This window comes from Trachinotus anak, unplaced genomic scaffold, assembly GCF_046630095.1.
Source record: "Trachinotus anak isolate AG129_WGS33_773 ecotype Australia unplaced genomic scaffold, CSIRO_AGI_Tana_v1 ptg000031l, whole genome shotgun sequence".
Taxonomy (NCBI): Eukaryota; Metazoa; Chordata; class Actinopteri; order Carangiformes; family Carangidae; genus Trachinotus; species Trachinotus anak.
The window spans coordinates 3046916-3071868 of NW_027273882.1; the positions used below are offsets into that span (position 1 = coordinate 3046916).

The 24953-nt window shown below is 40.1% G+C and overlaps 1 protein-coding gene across 1 annotated transcript; it reads right to left on the minus strand.

Annotated features, from left to right (window-relative positions):
* Nucleotides 1-1800: 1800 nt before the first annotated feature.
* On the minus strand, nt 1801-23590 carry scara3 (scavenger receptor class A, member 3). Its single transcript, XM_071467918.1, has 12 exons — nt 23158-23590; nt 12345-12380; nt 11624-11668; nt 10798-10917; nt 8390-8470; nt 7706-7824; nt 7304-7548; nt 5879-6098; nt 5477-5565; nt 4939-5131; nt 4083-4260; nt 1801-3991 (listed from the first exon to the last, which is right to left on the minus strand). The coding sequence occupies exons 1-12, from the start codon at nt 23162-23164 to the stop codon at nt 3501-3503; spliced, it is 1824 nt and encodes a 607-aa protein (XP_071324019.1). The 5' UTR covers nt 23165-23590; the 3' UTR covers nt 1801-3500.
* Nucleotides 23591-24953: the final 1363 nt, after the last annotated feature.

Genomic DNA, 24953 nt, shown 5'->3' on the forward strand with positions numbered 1-24953 from the left:
TGCGGTGTACAGGGCAAACCAAAATTAACTAGTGATTCCTGCCAGTTTAAACAGGCCTCGATCCCCTGCCCCTTTTCCCACATTACTCGAATGAACCTCAGTTCGATTGTGGCCGACGATCTGAAACATGAATCACTGCATGTAGCTGCTACCGACCTGAAAGTCTAGATGGTGCTGACGCTGACAGAGTTTCACAGTAATAGCAGTAAGCAGTAGCACGATGGGATTAGCCTAACTAACATTTCATTTCACTCTAAGGGTAAGGCATCTGCAGCGCTTCTGTGACAATAATATTTTAGCCAGCAGACACAGATCGGCACTTCCCAAGAAGAACGATAGCATCAGTCCGAGGAGCAAATGTCTCAAAACAACATCTGTTTGAGTTCAAGTGACAAAGCCTTCTAGCAGCTGCAGTAACTATGATGGGAGTGAAGAAGGAAGTCCGATGATGGTATTACAGAGCAACAAAGTCAGAGCAGGGTGGAGGTCTATGGAGTCTTGGTAATGCCATAAAAAAGAATAAATCTGCAAAGGAATGAAAAAATAAATGTTGAAACAAAAAGAAGAATAAATAAAGGAATAAATAGGTAAATTTTAATATAATAGAGAAATAAATAAAAGAATAAATAAATGTAGGAATTTATCTGTTAGTTCATTTTTTTTTCCAGATGTCACTTACCTCTTCAAGATTGCGCCACACAACCTCATCATTGACTGTAACGGTTAGTACAGGTATTTGTTGTGATAGAGTTTTACAGTTGCTTTCAGTTAAATATTCAAAGGCCAGCTCTTGTCTTTGAGCTTTAATGGTTGTGTGTTTAGCTGGCTGCATATTGAGGGCAGATGAATATACAGACCAAAAAATGTTTTGTCAAACACCGGCCATTGGTTCCGTCTATGGGGTTTCGGTGTATTTGGTCCACGACTCCTCCTCCTCTCCCCTCCCTTCCCTCTCTTTGTGACATCTGTGGTACCATGCCCTGCAAATTTGTCCTCCAACAGTTTAACAGCAGTCCTGGTGATTTATGGCTCCACATGTGGAAATATTTGTCTGCTGGAGGTCTCCCTCGCCACATGACAAAAGCAGAGAAGAGGTGCTGGTCAGATTGAAGGATATAGAAAGGGAGAATACAGTATAAGCAAATCAGATATATAGAAGACTCAGCCATACTTTATTACTCCAGAGATAAAAAAGCAGCAGCAATTCCATGCCTTTGCTTCATTTTCCTGAGGTGAAAACAGCGAGTGATTTGGAGCAAATGTTCCATGCTCGTAGCTAACAGCCATAGGGACTGAAGGAATAAGGGATTTGGGTGGATTCTTGAAGGAAGTTTTTGTTGGAGATCAGGTTCCTAACATCCCACAAGGCCTGTCATGTTCCCACTCTGAGAATGAGAGAAGTGCTGCGAAAGTAGCGTTCACCACAAACTGCTGCAGGGAGGTTATCAGCTGTTTTCTGCAACAACACATCCGCACAAGTCTGTGTCACATATTAATATCACAGATGGTGATTTTCAGTGAGCCTGTAAGCCTCTTAATTTTTGTGTACACTACACTTTTCTTTATTCTATTGTGAGCCACAAAATGTAAATGACAGGCCACATTTTTGGTGGAGCACCTATATTAAAACAACAGAGAAAATCTAGACAATCGAATATGTTTGACTCAGTGGTTGCTGACCTCAAATATTTAATAGGAGGGGTTGACATGTGTTTTGAATTAATGACAAATCCACTCCCTTTCCTTCACAGGGCCACAATAGCAGTCTGCTTTGGTACAGTAGGATACTGACAAGAACGGGACTGTTCAAAAAAAGCATTTATTGAAGTTCGATGCAAGCCAGTCGCATTTCATTACAACACACAGGTTTACAAAAATAATGTTTCCCTTTTAGAAAAGCTTTTCTATGTGGTATAAATGATTATTTATGTGTGTTATAAGATCCAAACACTCGCAAAAGTCATTTCTCTGCTATCACAATTGTTTATAGTAGTAAAAACAAAAAACATTTGGTTGCAGGAAAGCAAATTAAAATTGACAGCTACTTTGATACCAACAAGTTTTTTTTTTTGTTTGTTTTTCTTTGTGTTGAATAAGTTTCGTTAACCTTCTAGCCTTCATACCTGTAAAAGGAATAGTTCAACATTTTGTGAGGAGTTAGATGAGATGAATGATTCCACTCTCATGTCAGTGAATAAACTATGAAGCTAGAGCTGGAGGCATTTAGCTTAGCTTAGCATACAAACTGGAGGCAGAGGCAAACAGATAACCTGGCTTTCTGTTGTTAAATGTTAAAAATGTTAAAAAATATGCCACTCGGCACCTAAAATCAGATTCAAATTATCATGTCGCATCCTGATTGTTTATTTTTATACAAGGAAAATGTAAGAATGACAGTTTGTGGTTTTACAGCCAGTGAGCGTGTCAAGAATGTTACAGCATGCAACTCCCCTCAAAACCACAATTGCCATTTTTAGATTTATGTTTATGAACAGATGCATTGCAATGTGTTAATTAGTGAGATTTAGGCAGAGCTGTTTCCCCCTGCTTCCAGTCTGTATGCTAAGCTAGGCTAAGCACCTCCCGTCTCCAGCTCCATATTTCATTCTGCTACTTTACAGATCATAAAATGACAGTTTTGCCCATTTACATGAAAAAAAGTCTTCAGAGTACCTGCTCTGAAACACAAAATATAAGCAAACTGACCTTAATTTTTACACTTTAAGAACTTATAAAGTGCTATCCACCAGAAAAGGATGTGTCAATGTATACGTTTTTTCTGTGCCCATATAGCAGTGCATGGGAATGTCAACCTTTGAGTAGTCTGCATGGGAAAACACCACTTGAGTCCAAATCTTTGGTTAACAACCCTCCCATTCATTATACCCCATGAGGTTTTGGTGACTTGACAACAACCTCAAACACATTCTTTATTTCCAGTACATTCAACAAGGCAACAATTAAAATTCAATAGTGGATTTGTTTTCATTCCTTTTACTCTCATCATCAAAGGTAAGTTTTTAATTCCAGTAAAAACTCAATTCTGTACTTTGTTACTTGTATATTGACTAACAGATGGGAAGGTCTATGGTATTTGGGTCTAATACAAGAAAAGACCCATCAACATTGGTTACAGTATGAGATCCATGTGTTGTATGAAGACTGCAATGATATAAACTTCAAATTCTGTCCATTTTCAGCCTTGAGCTGTTCAGTTTGTGGAAAACCATCTTCTTTCTATCTTTTAGATCTTCCTCTTGGTTCATGTCCTGTGTTATTTGTGTTATTTCATCAGGGGAATGCCTCCTTTTAAACCCCATCTCCACTCTGATTTGTGGCATTTGTTCATTAAGTTCTCCATTGTTTTAGACAATCCCATATAAATGGATTATTGCGTCTCCAGTCACAATGGATGACATTACTTCAGTTCATATCAGACTATGGTTCTTAAGGTTCTTTGTACTGGACAGATCGCCTCCAGTCTGTGTCCATCCATCTCTCTACTGCCGCTTGGACACAGCAGCAGGTGTCACGGTCTGCTGCTGGGTGTTGATTCGGTCATGGGGGTACGGCAACCCTGGAGGTCCAGGGGTTCCGGGTGGTCCAGGTGGCCCTGGTGGCCCTGGTTTTCCCCTTGGTCCTGTTGGGCCAATGATGCCTGGTAGTCCTGCCTGACCCTGAATCCCTGGAGGTCCTGTAGGTCCTGGAAGTCCGTCCCTACCAGAGGGGCCCATGTCACCTTTCTGGCCCCTCTCACCACGTGGCCCCGGTGTGCCAAGAGACCCTTTGGCTCCTTTGATCCCTATTCCCCCTCTATTTCCACTGGGACCTGGTTCACCTGGTGCCCCTTTTGGCCCAAAAGACCCCTTCTCTCCAGCAGATCCACGACCTCCTATTGGGCCTCGGTCACCTTTGCTCCCAGTCAGTCCCATAGGCCCCTTTGGACCGGTTTCACCGCGGTTCCCTTTGGGCCCCGGAGGTCCAGGAGCACCTGTTGATAAAAGACAGTGAGGCGAGGTTAAAAAGCTGAGTTTGGAGACACGGTCAGACTTTATCTTTACAAGACAATACATTTACGATACCTTTTACTATAGTGAAGTTCTTAATGAGCTGAGTATGGAAAACGTCCACAAGCTTCATCTCCTCCATCACCATGGACAGGTTCCTGACATCCATATCCAGTCGGACATTTAACAACATATTCTGCTGCCTCAGCGTGTCGGCCAAGTGGAGGAGTAACAAGACTGTGTTGTTCAGGTTCTGCAGGAAACCAAGAAGAACACAAACACAAAGGACAAGAAGGACAGATTAGGAGGATAAAGAGGATATAAAGAAGAGAAGGAGAAGTTAGTAAGACAAAATACAGAACAGTGTCAGTTGTTGTTTAGATTGCAGCAGCTGTTTAGTGGCTGTCAGTTATCCTGTTCTTGCTCAATAGTGGAATGACTGCAAAGACTTACACCCAAAAACATGGGGAAAAGCAGTATTTTGTGGCCCTCCCTGGTTAAAAGTTTCAAGACTGTTTGTAGTCAGAAATACACTCCGTTGCACCAGTAACCACACCCAACAGTGATGTCACACAGTGAGTACTTCTACATCACTGCAACAGGATGACGAGTTAGACCACAGATTTTCAGTGGCTCTTAATCTGCTCTTCAAATAGGATAGACCAAATAATAAATCAACCCACCATGGGTTGGCCATGAATGAGTCTATATTTTTGACCAATCAAATTCCTGATCTTGCAGTCCAGTGAGGACTGTGTCTAATGTCAGGTTGACAGTAGATTCCACCATATTTGGCTCACAGAGCCAAGGTTCCCTAGCTGGTATAATTGTGTCTTTGTTTGCAGGACTACAGCTCTAACCTGCATCTTTTGTGTACTTATATTTCTTAATCAATTCATAAAATAATTCTGAGTTCCGGCGCGCTGACAACCTGTAGATCTTCCGTGTGTCTGCCCATGCGGCTCTGACAGGACGAGCTCTCGATGTTGATGTATTTGTACATGCTCTGGACGTGGCTGACGGTGGCGTTGATGCTGGAGGAGACTGTGTCGATCTCCATATCGATCGAGTTCAGACGACCATCCAAGGCAGAGAAACGTTCACCTGTGCGGTTCTCGTAGTACCTAAAGAGGAGACGATTGAGGATGGTTACAATGTGAGTTTTGACATTTCCAGAGTACTATTCTGTAAAATACTCCTTCTGTGTGTGTGTGTGTCTATGTATGTGTGTGTGCACACGTGTGTGTGTATGTCATCTCTTCATCATGTTGTGGGGACATCTGTTCACAGTGTTACATATGGGGACACACCTCCCATATGGGGACAAAAGTCTGGTCCCCACAAGGTTAGTCATTAATATTTTTGGTTTTAGGTTAAAGTGAGGGATTACACATGTAATGTTGGAGTATTTCTCCAGGGAAGTTCAATGTTCTTGTTAATTTAATAGTACACATTTCTATGTGTGTTACCTGGAATGATAGTGAAGGTCATGCATGTTCTCCTCGTGTTCATCCATGAAAGATGTCACATTGTCAAGCTGCATCTGCAGGTTCATCACCTGGAGAGCACACAGACACATGTTGTAGCTCTGTAGTTGTGAGGAAACTCATTGAGATAATGCATTAACTAGACCTTAACCCTAACAAAAGGTTCTGCTTCTTATTGTTTTTGCAAAGAGCTTTCCCTTCACAATCTCTAAAACCTGTTTGCTACTTGTAAAATAACTCTGCTCTTCATATTTATTATTATATTTATTTACTATTCATTTATCAGCAAATTACATTCTTCTTTTTCTTAAATAATGTTTTTTATTTATCATTTACATGGGTGGTTGTTCTGTGCAAACACAGACTGCACACACACACACTCACCTGCTGAGTTAGGTCATAGTACACCTCGGTGGACATGGCGATTCTCTGGTGATCTACTACGATGTTGTTTTGGAGGAGGCGCACAGTTTGCATGGTGCTGCTTGCGTTGGATTTGATAGCGCTTAGCACTCGGCTGTAGTTCTGCCAGTCGCTGGTCAACTTCTGGAGGACAAGCGTCTCCTCATCTGCCTTCCTCTGCAGGGCGTCTATCCACATCGTGCTTGAGAGCAGAGGGAGACACATGACGTGAGGAGCAGTGGATAATTATTCTGTATTCACATTGTTCTGCCAATGTCAGTCCATCACTTCGGTCCAGACTAAAATTACTCAGCCGCTATTCCATGTGTGCCTCACATTTTTGTACAGACATTTATTGTTCAAAGAGAATGAACCCTGATGACTTTAGTGATCCCCTGACCTCTCCTCTAGCACCTCTTGACATTTTTGGTTTTGAGTGAAATGTCTCAACAAACATTGAACGGTTTCCCATGAAATTTTGTACAGACTTTCTCATCCCCTTCAGGTTGAATTTTTTATCACTTTGAAGATCCTCAGATTTTTCATCAAGCGCCACCAGGAGGTCAAATTCATACAGTTCTTGACAATGACAATCAGCATCAGTACATAGTGGTTTGTGTTTTGTACAATTAGCACAAAATTGGCAACAATTGTAAGTGAGCATGGTAGCATGCTAACTTTAACACTTAACTCAGAGTCTTAGCATGGCTGCAGACTCTTTCAAATGGTGTCTGCTCTGTTTTTGTTTATACAAACTATCAGGAAGCAGCCTGATAATTTTTGTAAGTCTTTGCTGAAATACTGTGTAAAACCACTATTTTAACTATCTCACTAAATACTTCACCTACATGCCTTTTCTGTTGTTAACAGCAAATAATGATGGAAAAATATGTTTTTCTTGTTACTTAATCATGACACCCATTCAGAAAAAGAAAACACTCCATCAGTCACATTCTAGGTTTAAATCAGCATTATGTGTCCTGCAGCTTAGTCCCTGCTGTGCCTTTTTCAAACAGGAAATCCCAGTTGTTTTTCTTACTGTACTTTGCCTTCATAAATAATGGTTTGCATGTGAGAATTGTAAAAAAAAAAAATTGGCTATGAAGCTGACTTCTTGCCTGCTGTCAGTCATGGACTAAGTTCCCACTCAGCCAGTTTGCTACAAGTTAATGAACACATATGATATAGCTAATGAGAAACGATAATAAACTAGTAGGCATGTCGGACTGGATATTATGCTGATAAAGATTAGTGAAAGTGGATACATGATAAAAAATTGTCTCATGATCATAGAAAGAAATGTTCCCAATAAATCTGAAGACTAAGTATAACACAGTGGATATCAGTGTTTTATATAATACTGTATATTATCTGTTGGTCTGTCCCTCCCCTCAGCTTCTCATTCACCTGAGAGCCACTGTAGTATTAACTTGCTGTGCTGTGGCTTTGATGTTGTACTGATCCTCCGACAGGGTCTTCATCTTCTCTTCAGTTTCCTCGATCACGTCCTTCCAGCCCTCCACCTGATCCACGTATCTCTCCAGGGACTGGTTCAGCAGTTTGATCGACATGAGGTGGTTTTGCATGTCGCGTATCAGTCGGTTGCTGGTGGCCCTTAGCGTGGCCTGGGCCTGGGACGCCTGGTCCAGGACCTGGAGCGGGACAGCGATCAAGAAAATGTTAGCGATCAGAGGTGAACGGAGTGATGGGCTGCTGCTTTTCTGTGTTTTATTTGATTTCAAATTGAATATCTTTGTCTTGTGGGCTGTTAACTGATGTCTCCTTTGTCTCTCAGGTGATCCACCATACCTGCTCTTGTCCCAGTATCATTCTCTGGATGTCTTCAAACTCTCTCTTCAGCCTGGTGATCTCTTCGCTGTACAGAGTCACATCAAGACAGCCTGAACTGTTGGAGGTGGAGCTCAGATCTGAGAGAAGGAGTCAGAGAAAGGGAGATGAGAGGGAGGGAACAGTGAGGCAGTATGGGTAAAAAGTCATAGATGACAGTGTATGTTATATATGAAAGTGTCTTTCGTAAGAGTGTGGAAAAAAGACATCTTTTGAGCTCCTCTGACATTATTGTCAAGGTCAAGAATGAACTTCTGAACAATGCACCTAAACCATCAATTTAATTTCTTCATAGTATCAGAAAACAGCTATTTTATGCTCTTTTGATGCTATAAACAAAGAAATTGCTGCATTTATTTTCATTTTAAGAATCTCTGAAATCATCCAAGTTAATAGGAAAGTATATTAAAGTTTAATAATTTTTATTTACAAAAATGTTTTTTCCCCCTTTCAGTTAATACACAAAGACACCTTCAAGAATTCCTATTTGGTGTGTATAAATGTCTTTCTATTGCTATTGTCATTAATCCCTGCTGTGGGAAATAATGACTGGAGGCTGTTGTATGAACAGATAATGAATAACAAGATAACAAGATTAAATTATATAAAATATAAACAATTTGCACATCAATCCAGCTGCTGTACCATCTATTCCTTGTTGAACTCTGGTGATCTTCTTGTAGTAGACGGACTCTTCTTCAGACAGGCTGTCAACCTTCCTGAACACTGGAGACACAGGGAAGTTTGTAAAGTTAAGGGGAAATGTTCAGCAATTTAATTTAACACATAATATTAATCCTGAGTTTAGTAAAAGAATAGGATTACTTCACTCTGCTAAACACATTAGTTTTAGTTTTTGTAAAAGTTAATATAAGTCCATGGGAAATTGAACCATTAACTTTAAACATATAAAACAAATGCTGACAGATCAGGGACTTAAAAAAAAAAACGAACACCTGGAAGATGGTCCTGAATGTTGCTAAGTGGATGCAGATATGATTAACATCAGCAGGACCTTGGTGTTAAAAGGAAATAGGAAGTATTTAAATTAGTAAAAACAGGAAATTGTAATTTAAGCCCCGATAACAAAACACATTAAGTTTTCATTAGCTAGCAAACACTGATGAATGGCGGTTTAAACAGCTGGCTGCGTCCTGCTGCCCCTACATATTTCCCAGGAGAGCAACAACAATTTAGTGAGTGTGAGTTTTTGTGAGTATAAGTTTTCATAATGTGTTTGCAGACCTTTTTCAGCATCCTAGTCCTTGGCTCTGGGGATTAATGCAGGTCTGTTGCACAGTGTGTTTGCATATAAAAATATTTCCACATGCTTCCTGCACATACCGCCTGCTCTACTGTATTAGCTGCTGTGACAATGATGCTGCACATGGTTCTGACATCAAGGATGCTGTTGCAGTATTTCATTAGACCTATACACTGAGATACTATACATGCATTACTAGCAATATATATTTATCAGCAATATGCTTTGTATGTGATTACTTGACAAATGTATTTCACTCCAATGATGCAGAGAGCTAAAAAATGTGTTACTTCAGTCCCCACTTGTTACCTCACGGATTTCTGCAGAAGAATGTATTTGTTGTAAAACAGATGTTCAGCAGGGAATGGAAAATCAAAGATTAGTGTTTTTCCTTGAGCACATGTACACTTGGGAGTTACAGCCAAGTGCAATATTTTCTCTGTTGATACTAAGGTTTTCAGTGCTTTGGTGCTGAACAGCTGTGCTGTAATTTGAGAAAAACATAAGCTGAGGGCTGTTTCTATGTCTAAAGCATTGCAAAACAGCTACAAAGTTATGTGTGTTTATTAATGCGTGTTAGCACACATGTGGGTATGATGATGGTTCATAAATACTGATTTGCGTTTGGATCGGATCAGCTTACTCCAACCCTGATGCAATGTGTTTACATTTACATTTAAATAAAACCACCATCTTTCCCCTACTTCACCAGAGGGCTTTTGTCAGCTGAACCTAACCACAGCCCGGAGACGCAACCACCTCCTGCGACTTTGATGCAATTCATAAATGTAGCGCTTAATTCCCTCAAAAAAACATCGCCAATGAACTGAATCCAGCCGGTGATTATGTTGCCACCACAACATAATTAAGAAAACAGTTTAGTAAGATATGAACTTAATTTCTAGGGAATAAGTTTCATGGGGAGGTTGCACAGTGCAACACAGTAATTAATGTAGACATGTACACAAGTCACAGTTGCAGGAAGTTGTATTAGCAACATATTAGCCTAAGCCTAGTATAATGGTTAGCTTATCACAAAAATATCAATTAAAAACAATTTTAATGTCTCAAATGACAAACAATAGTCACAGACAGCTTTAAGAAATGGGAGCACCTAACCAAGAAAGGTATTTATGGGTAAAATGTTCTGTTTAATATTTGGTTGGTCACAGATTTGACAAAGTGGTGAACATTTAGAGTATGTCTACATGTTTCCAGCACGTGTACGTATGTGAAATACATGCACACAGTTCACAGCAGGCCTAGAACCAAAAACCAGACCCCTTTACCTTTCTGTACATGTGTACCTGAATACAAGGTTGTATGTCTGTGTGTGTGTGTGGGCTGTGTGGATTTTGCATCAATCTACCTCACATCACTCTCTGAGATCTGAGATCCCTGGATGGTAGTAAAAGATGAAGATTTACCGCTTTGAAACCCAATAAAAAAGTCATGTTAATGTGAAAAGCATCTGTTGGTGCAGAGCAGCTGTCAGGTAAAACATGGCATACAGGAGCCAGGACCACATTCATTTGATCTATGGGAGTTAAATGGACCTTATTTTATTGAGACACACACACACACACACACACACACACACAAGTATTCAAAGCAGAGTCTGACCTGTTCTAATTACAAGTCTGCTTCTCACTCTTCTCTTAACTTCCTGGAAACTTTCTTCATAATTTCCTTACAATTTGCTGGTCTTTTGCTGGTAATTACTTGGACATCTGGGGCATTTTTTATTTCATTTTAGGCTGCAAATTAAAAAAAAAAAAACTGAACTCACCGAGTGATGCCAGCACTGCCACTATGATGATGAGGAATACAACAAATCCATAGAGGACTTTGACAGCCAGCTGTAGAGAATGGCTCTGCTGGCACCTCACACAGCCGCCTCTGTTACGCCCTGGAAACACAGTGAAGGAATATGAACGTGAATGTGTGTGGATTACTGATCGAAAACAAAAATGCACCAACAAAAAAAACTCTAAAATTCATTCAAGAATTGGACAAGTATCTGTGCTTCTTCTTTTGATGTAAACTGCCTTAACATAAAAATCAATCAGTTTTAGCCATTTAGAGTCAGTTACACCTTTAGCCACACCCAGCAGTGATGTAACAGTGAACTAAACACACCCCAGAGTACACGTCTACATCAGCACAGTATGAAGTTAAACCACTAAAAGTTAGGAAAAACAATCTTTTTTTGTCTGTTGTTGTTTTCTAGAAATTAGTTTTGGCTTATTATAACTTTCACCATCATTTCCATTTTTAATAATAACACTACATATTAATTCCTGAGTTCTGATAATGCTCATTTACAACCTATCTGATGATCTGCAGCTGACACGTTTTGTTGGGGTTTTTTTGTCCCAAAGTCACGTGTTCTCAAATCTGAGCCATTACTTGCTGCAGAGTTATCATAAGTGATGGAAATAACAGTCTAGAGCCTAGTTTCAAGGAGCCACACTGTGAAAAAGCCAAATGCAGGCATTCACACACAAGCCAAGCATGTACACACATGGCCTGTGTGTATGTAACAAGTCACTGTTGATACAAAATGCCCTTGTTTGTTGCTGTTAGACTTGTGCACATGTGTATGTGGACTTCACCTCTAAACGAAGGCATTTCCTCTTCCTCTCCAGTGAAGTCCTCCTCTGAAAAACAAGACGAGGACAAAATGCAAACATGACAATATGAAAACATGATGTTCTACTACCGACAACACAAACATGACTTTTTTTGAAGTGTGATTTATCAGTTACATTCTTTGAATCACTTTAAAATATCATAAATACTTAAAACAAGACTCATGAAAGAGTCAGAATCATTCCCCTGACAGAGATTTAACAAGGCTTGTTTGGGTTACAAACGGCATGGAATTGTAATTGTGTTAAGATCTAATGGAATTTATTTCAATCAAGATGGTTGTATGAGCGTACAGTTGGTTTGAGAAGGGAAAAGAAACATCACAGCACTACATCCATGAAATTTAGGTTTAATTACCTAGAGTGACATGTTCGTTTGGTTTCAGGCACTTTGCTAATGAGAGTCTCCTATTCACAATAGCAATTTGAATGTTTCTTTTAACGCTATTTCCAAGTAAAAAAGTGGTAATTACGATGAATTATGACTGGTAACTCCAATATGTGTATAAGGCTCATTTACCTCCCTCTGAAACCAATTAAGCTTTGTGTACAGAGGCAATGAAGGGAAGGAAGACTGTGGAAAGGACCCACAGATTCCATAGACAATATCATGTTTTTAACAGTGACAACCATATACGATGAACTGGTTGACACCTTCAGGACAATAGAACAACTTGATCATTACCTTTGAAAAGCTGGTTCTCGTATCCACCATAGTTATCTGCCAAAAAAAAATGAAAGAAAGCACAAAACAGACATTTAGAAAAAATGTACTGTGAAACTCATTCTGCTGGAGCCACCAACTAGTTTTATGACTGCTGTTATAAATCATACAAACCAGCTGCCTCACATCCCCCCACCCTATCCCCCTGAAGTCTCTGTATTGTACAGTGTGTTCCGTATGAGGCTGCTATCACAGAAAAGTACAACAAAAAAGCCTGTTTTTGTTCTGCTCAAATGCTTTCTCTGAGCGGTTCCTTGCTCAGGCGAAACAGCCCCATGGTGGTGCAAAGTATGAGAACAGTTGTTGGTTTTGTGTGCTGATTCTAGTGGGAGTATTGTGCGTGTTACGTGTGCACGTGTCTGAGGAAGTTGTCAACACACACTCGGGCTGAAAATGGCCGAAGTAAGCATGACAGAATATAACCAGAGGGCTTAATAAACCACCCAAAGCCAGTTTAAAGTCCCAGAATACAGTCAACATCATGTTTTTATAGCTGTGTGTAGCAGCACTGGACTCTATACAACACGTCATTAACTGTACACCACCCAAACCCCACAGCTGAGGGACTGCGGGTATGGAGCTTGATGTTAGGAAACGGAAACACTCGGTGGGACTGCAGGGGAGGAGGTTTCTGAAGGAAAAGCGCTGGGGAACACACTCAGACACAGGAAAACAGGGGTTTGGCAGGTTGCTGACAAGCTGAAGAGACAGTTGGACATGTCCCCGTGTTGATACTGCCAAAGGAGCTGCAGCCTTAAAGCCAACACTGTCAGACTGCTGTAGGATGTGATGTATGTAGGCATGTTGAAGACTTACTTCGTCTTTGCACCTGAACTTGCTTGTCTTTGCAGTGATGTTTCTGATTGTGGAAAATGTGTTGAGTGACTCCAGAAAGATGTGGTGTGATTCAAAGGGATACTCCAACAATATTGGTTGTGGTGTTAGTTCAGGCACACAGCTGGCATCACATGCTTCTGTGGCTCAGCTACCAGCTGACTACCAACATCACGCAGTCTGACCCAGTCATATCATCTGAGACCATGCTTCCAGGAAGAACAACATCAACACTTGTGTCTGCCGGCGCCACAATAATACGTATGGTCAAGTGACAAAGGAAGAAGTAATATGACTGTGAATATATTATACAGCAACACAGTCTGCATAAGGACTACACTGCCTCCCAGAAATTAATATGCAACAGTAAAGACGTTTAAGGAAATGTGATTGCAACTGGATAATATTTCCTCTTAACGTAATGATATGCAAATCCATTGATACTGAACATATCAGTAGAACATTCACAGACAGCATATTTGTTTTCTGCCAAAAGGTCAGATCTTGCAGGACAATATGCACATGTAGTAACTACAGCATTTTCTACACTTTTAGGGTTATGTTTGGACTCACAGCAGTCGGTTAAAGTCAGGGAAAGATCGTTGTCTGGTTTAATACAGAAAAACTCTACAGTGACTCCAGCAACGTGTTTATTCACATTCATCAAAACGTTAAGCTTGACAAGAGCTTTAGCCATTGTTATTGTTTACAAGACAAGAGGTTAGGATACATCCTCTGAGCAGTGCTAAGTTGTCAGGGCAGATTGGAGGCTCCAGTGAGTCGCTATCTAAACGTGACAATCTGGGCCGGGGCTAGCTGGTCAGCATGCTAATTTTACTATGTGCTAACGTTGCTGTTGCTCTCCAGCAGTGGAGACAGCTCTTGGGCGAGTAAAGAAATTAAGTTTGATGCTGAACTCACTACTTTTCTTCTGGTAAGTGAACAGCTGTTAATGCTAACATTGGCTATGTAGCAATAGCAGAACTTACAAATAGCTCCTTTAATGTTCAAATATGTGTTTTTGTGAATTTTCCACCAACCAATCTCACTGTATAATGCTGTAAGTGATACATTTCTTTATGCATCTGCACTATATTTATATTTGTCTCAAGTAACACTGATACACTAAACAGCTAACCATGCTAGCAACAAATGGAAGCCATATTTTGTTGAAAGCACAGTAACCACACTGTGGTTTGAGAGGGAACTGGGTCACTGTTGGAGATGCTCTGAATTCAAGAACAATTATATTGTCTTCTGGATTATGCCTTAATATAAGCAATATGTTTGTAGAGACAACAGGTCAAATGTTGGGGATGCAAATTTCTAACGAGCTGGTGCATAAAATGTGACTTCTGTTGTCCTTTTGTGTCTTTGTTTAAGTAAATGTTGAAACTGTAAGTTTGGATTTACAGTTCATTTTGAGTGGTAAGAAGATATTTTATTTTTTTGTTTTATTCCACATCCTAGTGTCTGCTGTGGTAAACCACATAATCAGCTCAACATAAAGAGGAGTCTCTGATGGGGAGAGAACCAGGGAAAAACGGCTTGAAAGGTGATGAAAGTGGGGGTAGTTCCAAACAATGATTGATGAGGGTCTGAGGGTCTGAAACATTTTCTATCCTGCATCTATTAACAAATAAAAAGCTGTTCTCCAAACAGTTTTTAAATCTACTTCTCTCAAAAGTTTACCTCTATACAATGTCTATGAGAGGCAAATGACAGTGTTCAAGCAAACACAAACACACTTGGGGTCAGAACTTTCATCAGCAATGACATTTGAGAATTTAATGCAAAGCAAACTTATTGTTTATTATTATTTGGCTCAAACCAAATAAAGAAAACATATCTCCAAAAACAACGTTAGTAAAATGCAGTTCTGATAGAACCAAGACAACTTGAATTGCAAATGTCACTATGAGGTGAATGTTTATATGAGTCAGTGGTGGAACAGCTGAGGTCAGGTCTGGGTAGACAAGTCACAAAACACTGAGCCTCACATAATGATGGAGGGAGAGAGGGAGAGAGGGAGAGAGGAGGGGTGGGGGCAGCCATCTACAAAAAAGAAACTAAAAGACAGGAATGAGGAAAGATAGAAAAGTGAGAGACAAAGAATATTTTAGAAAAAAATCAGAAAATTCTGAACCCTGATAACAGAAAGGTCACATAAAAACGACGTGCAGCTGTAATGTTAATACTTATAAGCAAGTATCGGCAGGATGGCTCTACTGTAGATGTGTTTCCATTCAACTGTTTTCATGCTCATTCATTCTCAATTTGTGCAGAAATGCAAGAAATCTTAAAATAAGCTTTTATGCCTGGTGGAGGTGGAAAAGTTGGTGTATTAATGGAAGGAAAATGTGAGGCAGCTGTATTTAGTGGAAAAGTAACAACAAACAGAAGTTCGTGACTAGACAGTGAACATAGTGGGGCAATTAGCGAGTAAAAACCTGGATTTATCCCTCAGGAGTGGACTCATATTTAGTAACTGGCCTGAAACACGACTTGGTAACATCTTCATCAACTTTGTAAAGGTGAAAATATGTCAAAGTTGTTTTTACACATTGTCCTGCTGCCGCCATGTGGCCAAAAAATGAACTCCCACTAATTTGAAAAAAATACACAAAATTGTGGAGTGATGTTTTTCAAAGAGAAGATTGATGTGTAAAAAAAAAAGACTGAAAAAGTAAAGACACAACCTCAGTATGAAAGCAGCAGTAGCAGCAATACTGGTAGAAGTATTTAGAGTATAGTAGAGGTAGCAGTAACATAATAACAATACACAGTACCCTGTGTTTCAGTGGAGTGTTCATGTCTCACACAAGTCTAAATCCCCACCCTGATTAAAATACATTTCTGTGGAAAACTGAATTCTTGTCATTTTTAGACTCCTGTGGCACGAACATGGTCAGATTCAGATGCTTGAATGTCAGCACATTATTTTTCTGTTGGAAGAAATTCTAAAATATCTCAATCAATATTTAACCTCAAATATTCAATGGCTCCTTGGTTAAAGTTCTCCTCCTTCACCTCCCTCCCTACCTCCCTCCCTCCATCCTCATGTTTTTCTCACTATGTGGAAAAAACCCTCATGTCTGTCTCGTTAGTGAGGAAGTCGACCTGTCCAACACACATACAGCAGAACTGAGCTGATCTGACAGCAGCATAACACAGCTCCACCAGGTCGCTCCTATACAGTCAGGTCATGGCAAAACACTGTGGAACTACTAAATATGTATTTGGTTCAGACTGAACCAGCTGATGAACTGTTTCTTTGTAAAATGTACATTTTCATTTGAGTATGTTCAAAAAAATCCACGCAAGTTGTTCCTCAACAACCAAATTGGTCTGTTATCTGGTGCAGCAACGGACTTTCTTTCAAATTAAACAAACAGAGCATCTTCATAAAAAATTCTTGACATGTTTGACAGATAACTGGCTTCAACTGTTTTTTAAACAAACTGCATTAAGGGTTAAAAAAAACACCTTAAAACTTTGAAATAACTGGTGCAATTAGTGACAGAAGCTCAAACTCCAACCCAACCTGCCAGTCTGGATCCCGACACAAAGCAGGATTTCATAGCTGTTTGATATATCACCTATGTTTAAAGTATGGTCAAGGTTAGCCAAACACGTGGTTAAGATTAGGGAAAGCTTGTGGTTACGGTTAATGCAAAAGCAATTTATTAGAGATCTGTGATGGGAAACAAACCCTGATCACGAGCTTGAAAGTCAGACTTGCTACATGCCTCACCCACCAACCTCACCCCCTGACCCTAACTTTCCACCTCCCCACAAAAAGGAAACACCACTCCCTATAAGGCAGTAAATCTAAACCACTGATCTGGAAAGATGAGATGGGTAACATGATGACTGGGTATCACAATTATGAGGTTAATGTAACTGGAAAAAATAAGAAGTTGGACTGATTTTATAGCTTTTTGGTGTCAGTGATTTTAGCCATGGCCATTACTGAACATGTGCAGCAGATTTCCACATTATAACTAAATACATGGAGGCCAGGTGTGTCAAGAACATGGTTATATTTTATGGTAGAGCTGTTAAACTAAACATAGATTATTAGACAGCTAAGTGTTATGCAAAATTGACCTGACTAGACCAGGTTCTTTGGTTGTTCATCCAGACTGTGAGGGAGACAGAGGATGGAAAAGTTTGGTTGCAGTTTGAATACACACACAAAGCACAGCCAGTATACACTTGGCTGTAACAAGAGGTAAATATACGGCAAGGGTGTGTTTTTTACAGCAGTGGAGTGTGGTAACGAAAATCCAACAAAACTAAACATTTCCAAAAGTTTTTTTTTCCAATACTGAACAGTCAACAATTCAATGGAAGTACAGTAAGGTCAGAGAAAAGACCATATCTTCATAATTGGCCCAGAAAACTCGTTGTGACAGTCCATATTACACAGCTGTTAATTCCTGTTTCGACAATTGGTTCTTTTGTTTTGCAATCAACTGGAAAGCAGCTGACCACCCTGCTCCGTTCAAGGTTACTGACCTGAAAATATTCTGCTGCTCTCCACAGAAATATTAATGCTATTAACTATTAATATTATTAATAGTTAATAGCATTAATATTAACTAATATTAATGCTATTAACTATTAATGCTTTTGGCTGCACCAATCTGAACACAAACATACAAGAAATGACACTACATGACCATAAGTATGTGGACATCCAAACATCACACACATATGTGATTGCTGAGCATCTTATTCTAAAACCTGCTCATTCTAAAATCTGCCTCTCGAACAGTCCTCACTCTTCTGGGGGGGCTCTCCACATGATAATCAGCCACAAGAGAATCAGTGGGGTCCAACTCTGATGTTGGGTGATAAGGACTGGCTCCAGTTTATCCCAAAGCATTTTGACATTACTGTACTTTTAGCCATATAGTTAACTATAGCTAACCGGTAAAACCTGTGGGCCCACATCAGGTTTGATATAAAAACCTCACTATTGTAAATTTGTCACAGTTCATTCGGTTTGACTTAACAGCTTTTGCCACATTCATTACTCTCACTGCCGGTCCTGCCACTCCCACCTGCCCTGCAGTAACCCCACCCACACCCACTTACTCACCTGTCCCCTCATTAGTACCCTCAATGTTATACTGGCCCACTACCACCCGTTCTCTGTCAGGTTGTCCACTGTGTGCTTATCTACGTCATGAACAGGTGCCACTCATCAGGCTGACGGTCACAACAGCTAAGAGAGTCAGGTGACTTTGACTATTAGAACCATCATATAAGCAAAACTTAAGCATAAGACTACAAAAATGTTCTTGCATCAGGTCCATTGTCTTTACAAAATGTAATAAACTCACCACAAAATCAACTCAGAAATTTCTGTCAGGGCAACATTGTCTTTTTATCCATTCTGGTAGAAATTTATTGTGGTTCCAGTGAATGTCAGTGTTTGGGTGCAGTGAGTTCACCGTACTGTACCTTTTACAGTGGCCAGCCACCACACCTATGAAAATATCAATCTAGCAGCAAGTTAAAACAGCACACACAGGACATGAGACAGACATGTTACAGGCTACTTTACAGAGCTGTTCTAACTGGTTCCATAAGGACACATGCAGAAAGTGAATGAAGGTATCAGTTACAGAATTAATCAAAGGGTTACGGGCAAGTGAGTGCAGGGCTTTAAGATAAACTGTATAAAGTAAAAAAATAAACACAATAAATATCCGGATGCTGCTCTTCAACCACATGGAGTTAATCAGCCCCCCCTCCCTCCATCCTATTTCACCATCAGACCTTTTGTGTTTGTGAACGCAGCGCCAGGCCTTTGCTTGAGTCAGCTAACCATCAGCGCCACTTTATGTTTGTGGTTCCTCTGTGGTGGTTTTTCTCAGGGGGGTTTGGACTTTCCAAACCCCCTTCCCATCCCCTCCCTCTCTTCATTCCTGTTCTGCACCTAACTTTCAACAGAAGATTGTGCAAAGTGTTATCCTTGGTCGGTAACAAGCCCTGAATTTCCTCTAACCTCACCAGTTTACTCCATGATGTTATGTGCTCATAAAGATGCATAGATTCAACAGAAAATCCTCCTTAAGAGTCTCCATCAATTCCCAGTCTTAAATAAAACTCGAAGTCATGGGCTCTGCTCCAGATCAGAGTGGAGGTCTTCACCACAACTAATAAAGCCAAATGAGCCCCTCTTCAAATTTCTGACCTTATCCAATTCATTTGGGTGCCCTCTGACTAGAATGTGTGGTCTCCTCACACAACTATAAACACGTGGTATGTGTTGCTGCAGACTGTGGAGCTGAAGTTATAGAAGAGCCATTACAAGGGAATGCTCCTTTATTGTGGCTTGGCAGTGAAACAGGAGATTTTCAGAGTCACGATCCCATAAACGCATCATGTTTTCTCTGGACTAAACTGCTTTGGACAGCCAGGCTGAGACAAAGGGTGTGTACAATATTCTCTAATGCTTTATTTGAAGGCTTCTTATTTTTTCAGTTGTCATCAAGTTTCACATGATCATCATCTGAGATGAACTTTCCACAGAGATGAATTAAAGGGAGGAATGAGAAAAGCTTTCCAAATGGAAGTTAACATATATGGTTAATATTATGTTGATACCTGAATAAAGACTGTGGACGTCAGTCAAGTTCATCTGCACCAAAACAGGGAAACATTGCATTACATAATTCTTACATAACAAACTGACAGAAGCAATATTAGGTTGCTAACATATTAGCTGCTCTGTTACCTGTTCAGACTGAAGAGTGAAAAACATGGGTCAAGAGTTTTAATTTCAGTTTAGCAAAAGTTACCAAATGAGCCTCAAATTACAACTTTAGTACAATTTCCCACACAGTCTGTAAGACATGAATACAACTAATTCTAAAGCATAACTCTTCTCGTACATCTGTAAATAATCTTTGCCCCCTAAACTATTATTTTTGCTTTTTGTTTACAAAGACGTTCCTGGCTGTGAAATGGTGCGACTTCATTGAGTAAAATACTGGTGTAAGACTAGCTAGTAGTTGTTAAAAAATGTCATGTTGAAACTGGAATGGGCCTTCCACGAGCTGTTGCCACAAAGTTGGAGGCACAAAATTGGCTAAAAAATAATTGCACCATTTAGTTCACTTTTAACTAAGGGACCAGAAGACATATAGTCTGGCCAGAGTCTAATGTAACTCAGATTTATTGTACAAAAGTTAGATGAGAAGTATTACATCTACATAAAATGTAAGAAAAACAAATAAAAATCCAGAACTACCTCTAACCAGAATAATAATATCACTACCTTTTTAAACAAGTGTCCAGTTGCTGCACATTCAACATTTTTATGTAGCACAAGTGTAAAAACAGGAAAAAGTCCAGCAGAAACATTTTCCAAGCGGGAAAAATAAATCAAAAAGTGCATAATGGATACAGCAAGAATAAGCCAATATGACACGCAGATACTCAGTCTCCTGTCTCGTTGAGTCTTGTTCTTCTTTCAATCCAAATTCAAAAGGCTATAACTGTCAATCTATGCTGCTACCACAGCAAAAGTGGCATTAAAAACAAGAAAATCTCTCTTTCCTTCACTCAATCTTTCCTTGTCCTTTGCCAGCCATACACCTGTCTCCTATCCTCCCCCTTCTCCAATGCCTTCCTCTTCCTTGCCCCCCCTCCCTCCTTCAGCCCTGGTAGGAATGTATGAGGCAGCATGTTTTGTTCTGGTTGGGCTGGGCTGGACTCATTTTCAGCAAGACTGGAAACCACATTAACAGACCTCCTGTACTGTTTGGCTGAGAGGTGTCCTGTGTATGTTCTTGGAGTTAATTTGCTGGTTCATGGCAGCTTCATTCAACAGACAACTCAGAAAACAGAAACTGCAGGACCCACATAAAAAAACATATTACAACTACTAAAAATTGATTATTGATGTAATTTTTTCAGCAGAAGAAGTTAACTTAAGAGCACTAGATAAACTGGACAGTGATAGCCACAATGACCTTTTGCAAAAAATATTTCTTACAATGTTGGTTTAAGACAGCGGTAAACAAAAGAACCTTCTGACTTCTAGCTAGCAACCATCAATTTTGCGTGCTAAAATGACGATTGCTAGCTGATTTTATCGACTGTAGCTAGATAGCTAATTAAGCAAAGATTAGAAAGTGGTTGAAAAAGCTGTTTCCAATAGACATTTAATTGTTTCCAGGGGACGTTTAAAACAAGAACTCTTGTAAAAGATTAGAAAGACTGAGGCTAAAGCTAACAGCATCCTGCGCAGCTGATGGTCCATGTACACAACACGCAAGCTCACGCTAAAAGAGGAATAGAATTTTTGTTGTATAGAGTACCGCCAGGGTGACATATTTTTGTAGGCCAACGCGGATGTTAGCATCACCCTGGTTCCCTCGCCTAAAAGCCAGTGGGATTTTTACATGAGCTTTCCAATTACTGCAGGAAATAAGATCTGTGACAAACAAAATTTTATGATACTTACACGTTTTGTTCAGCAGAGTAACCGCTTTATGATTTTTGAAGCCTAAATATAATTGCCATAAGTAGATTGCTAATGTTAGGCTATAAACGAACTACACCACGGTCACATAACTTCAACGTCGCTACTTCAACTTGTAGTTTGATTTAGCTCATAGCTCTTCTACAAAAGCCTTTCCTCATAAAAATTTAGTAAAAGTTTCTAAGAATGAAAATGTCTTGAGCTTGTGTTAATCTCAGACCTTATTTCAGCCATCTAACCAAAAACCCAACCAAAAAACCTAGAGACTTCTGGACAAGGAATCAGGAAGTGCTAAAATGCTCATTAATTTCCTGGTTTTAGGGCTAATTTCGGCGGCACTCTATTGAAGCATAGAACTAATTACTCATAGTATAATAAGAAAAATGTGAGATAATCATATTTAATTTTACGGGAGAAACAGCTGTTTGGATGATGACTGTGATTAATTTGGCAAACAAAATGCTATTTCTGGCAATGGGGGCTGGGTTTGCTGGGGTATAAACTAACCCAATTATGATTACACAATCGCAATTTAGGAAAGGGGTTTAACAAATGGTCAGTTAAAATAGCACCACCACCAAAATTGAAACACAATCCAGAGAAAGAGGCATCGCAGCACTGAACACAGTCACAAGACTCACACGTGATCTGTGGGAGTGAAGACTGATATACAACAACAATCACCTCCAAGTTCAGAAACATTATCAGAAACAGAGGAAAGATTTCTGTTGTATTTCAGTTAGCAATAACAATAAATATAGGTCAAAATCCATCATATATCAGTTACTATTAGTAATGAATCTGTCAACACTTCTTAATGTCTTCTCAAGCTGTTAACCCACATGTGGGACTTCTCTCTGCTTCATTTATTCCTCTCTGTTTCCTCTCATCTCTGTCAGCCCAGGAAACATGTATGAGCCACTGCACTCCTCAAAGCCACTGACTGCTCTCCTTTCATGCCATGTTGTGAAAGCGCTCAAATTCAAATGTTATGTTTACACTCTCCCTCTTTTAAAGGGGATATTAAGTCAATCTGCGGCAGGCTGGCAGGGCTAGAGAACATTTTATGTTTTATTATGAAACGGGGCTGCGGTGTGCACGCACACACACATATAGAGACTTAAAGCTGACTGATCAAAGTCTCACATCCAAGAACAACAAGCCGACACTTTCTCAGGATCCAGTCTTCCAAGTTTCAGAGCAGATGAGAAACATATGTGGTCACTGGTTCCCTGTGCAGGTGCCTGCTTGTATGCCACCTTGACAGATAGAAGTTCCTGTCTACACTTTTTTTCACACTGGCAAACGCACCCTGTCATCGGTAAGAAATGTTTGTTTGCATGAAAAGAGAACAACAGGATGCAGTAGGAAATTTGTAGGTGCTCAGAATTCACACTTTTTCAGTAATAACATAAGAAATCAGAGAATTTGCTCTACCTTTCATGATTCCTGGCTCAAAAATCCCGAATAAAAAAACTTGTCCAGTTTGCTGAACCTCAGCTTGATGATGTTGGTGATGCTGCAGTCTTCACCTTTTTTTCCCCACAACGCAAGTGTAGTGTAAAAGTAGTCAGCGATTTACCTTTGAGGTGTCAGTAAAATCATTCGTGCAACATTTTCCAGCTGTCTCCAAATTTCCCAACGAAGTAAAAAGCCCCCAAATGACTTCCACAGATTTAAAAATGGAGAGGAACACCTCAGGATCCAGCCACACTGAATGTCAGCCCATATGGACAAAGTATGCAAAGATTATTTCAAGTGTTCTTGTAAGTCTATCAGTGCTAAAGGAAACGGGACAAAGTTTTGAACATGGGTGTTTGCCTGCAGCTCTCTGGCATCATCCTTCTCCCATCCAGAGCCTGAGAAAACTAAACCTCCTCAGACAGAAACCATGTGCAACTTTAGAGGAGGAGGGAGGGAGGAAGGGAGGCAAGAAAGAAAGAGCAAACAGAATAAGAGAGATGGGAGGGGAACAAAGAAACTGGAAAATGAGGGAGGGACTGGAAAAGGGACAGGATGAAAAAAAAAGACAGAAAAGGGAGGGGGAGAGAAGGAGGGAGGGTCCCTGTGTTTTGTTGAAAGTTGGTTTTGTGGCCGAGGCTAATTGCTAACAAATGTTTGAACATTGTGGAGTGAGCACCTTGAATATCTGTGGCCTTGGCCTGCGAGACGGGAAAATATGCCTTGTGAACACACACCTACTCGCACACACTCAGTCACACACGTCAAAGCTATAATCCCTATCTGGCACCGCTGTGCAGTCTTCTCAGCTTGCTCTCACTAACCCCGACTACCAGCGTGTAAGACTAACAGCAGGTGTAATTCTCGCACCAACACACACATCCAGCTGACGAGGCAGCTCCGGTGACTGCCTGGAATCCCATTTTTCAGCCCCTTTATTTCCTCTCCTGCACTCACTGTGATTTTTTATTTTGGTTAGATACCGCAACATAAGACGATGGGTGCACATTATGGTTTTTAATGGGTTATATTTATATTCATCCACAAAATGTAAATACAACTCAGCTGCTGACTTCTTTAAGAACAACTTCTAACAATAACATTCACAAATACATAGCCTATTTGAATGGACTACCTAACAGTTGTGACTAAAGACTTAATGTATTATTCGACAGTAAACATTAACATAAAGGGCCTCGTCCGGGATTAACTAGAGGAGGGTACACACCAGTTGATTTTTCAAACCTTGGCCACACAAAAGTTATTATAAAGGTGTGTATAAATGTGCACATCCACAAAACCTCAGTTGGATAGGTGACAGGTACAATAAAAACAATAAAATCACAATCCAAGGAGTACCTGCGCACTAGAATCACAGCTCCCTTTGATTTTATTAGGTACGCTTCAACCAACCACAGATCTTTCTCATGCAAAGGGCCTTATGCAGTAAAACTTATTAGTAAGAGCTACAAAAAAGCACCAACAGAAAATATAAACGATTTTATTAATCAAACATTACAGCCCCTGTGGCTCCTCTTGCAAACAGCTAACAAAGGGGAAGGTATTTACAGTATCTAGGCACAAAATCACCCTGACGTAATGGTCAACCGATTAGGAAGAAACACTTTCCAGAACCAAAACTCCTAATACCCTGAAGGACATTCCTTACTGTGATTACCACTTTACTGTTACCAGGACATTTCAGTGCTGCCAGATTGTTTTGTGATTGCGCTGCATCACCATCGCAACCATAATCAGAGCAAAACTAAATG

Excerpts from the sequence above, each read along its gene's own strand:
- scara3 (XM_071467918.1), bottom strand. Across the intron at positions 8,471-10,797 it reads GGCAGTGCTGGCATCACTCG|TGTTCAGGAAGGTTGACAGC; the intron begins GTGAGTTCAGTT and ends CTGTGTCTCCAG. Across the intron at positions 5,566-5,878 it reads ACTATGACCTAACTCAGCAG|GTGATGAACCTGCAGATGCA; the intron begins GTGAGTGTGTGT and ends TGTGCTCTCCAG.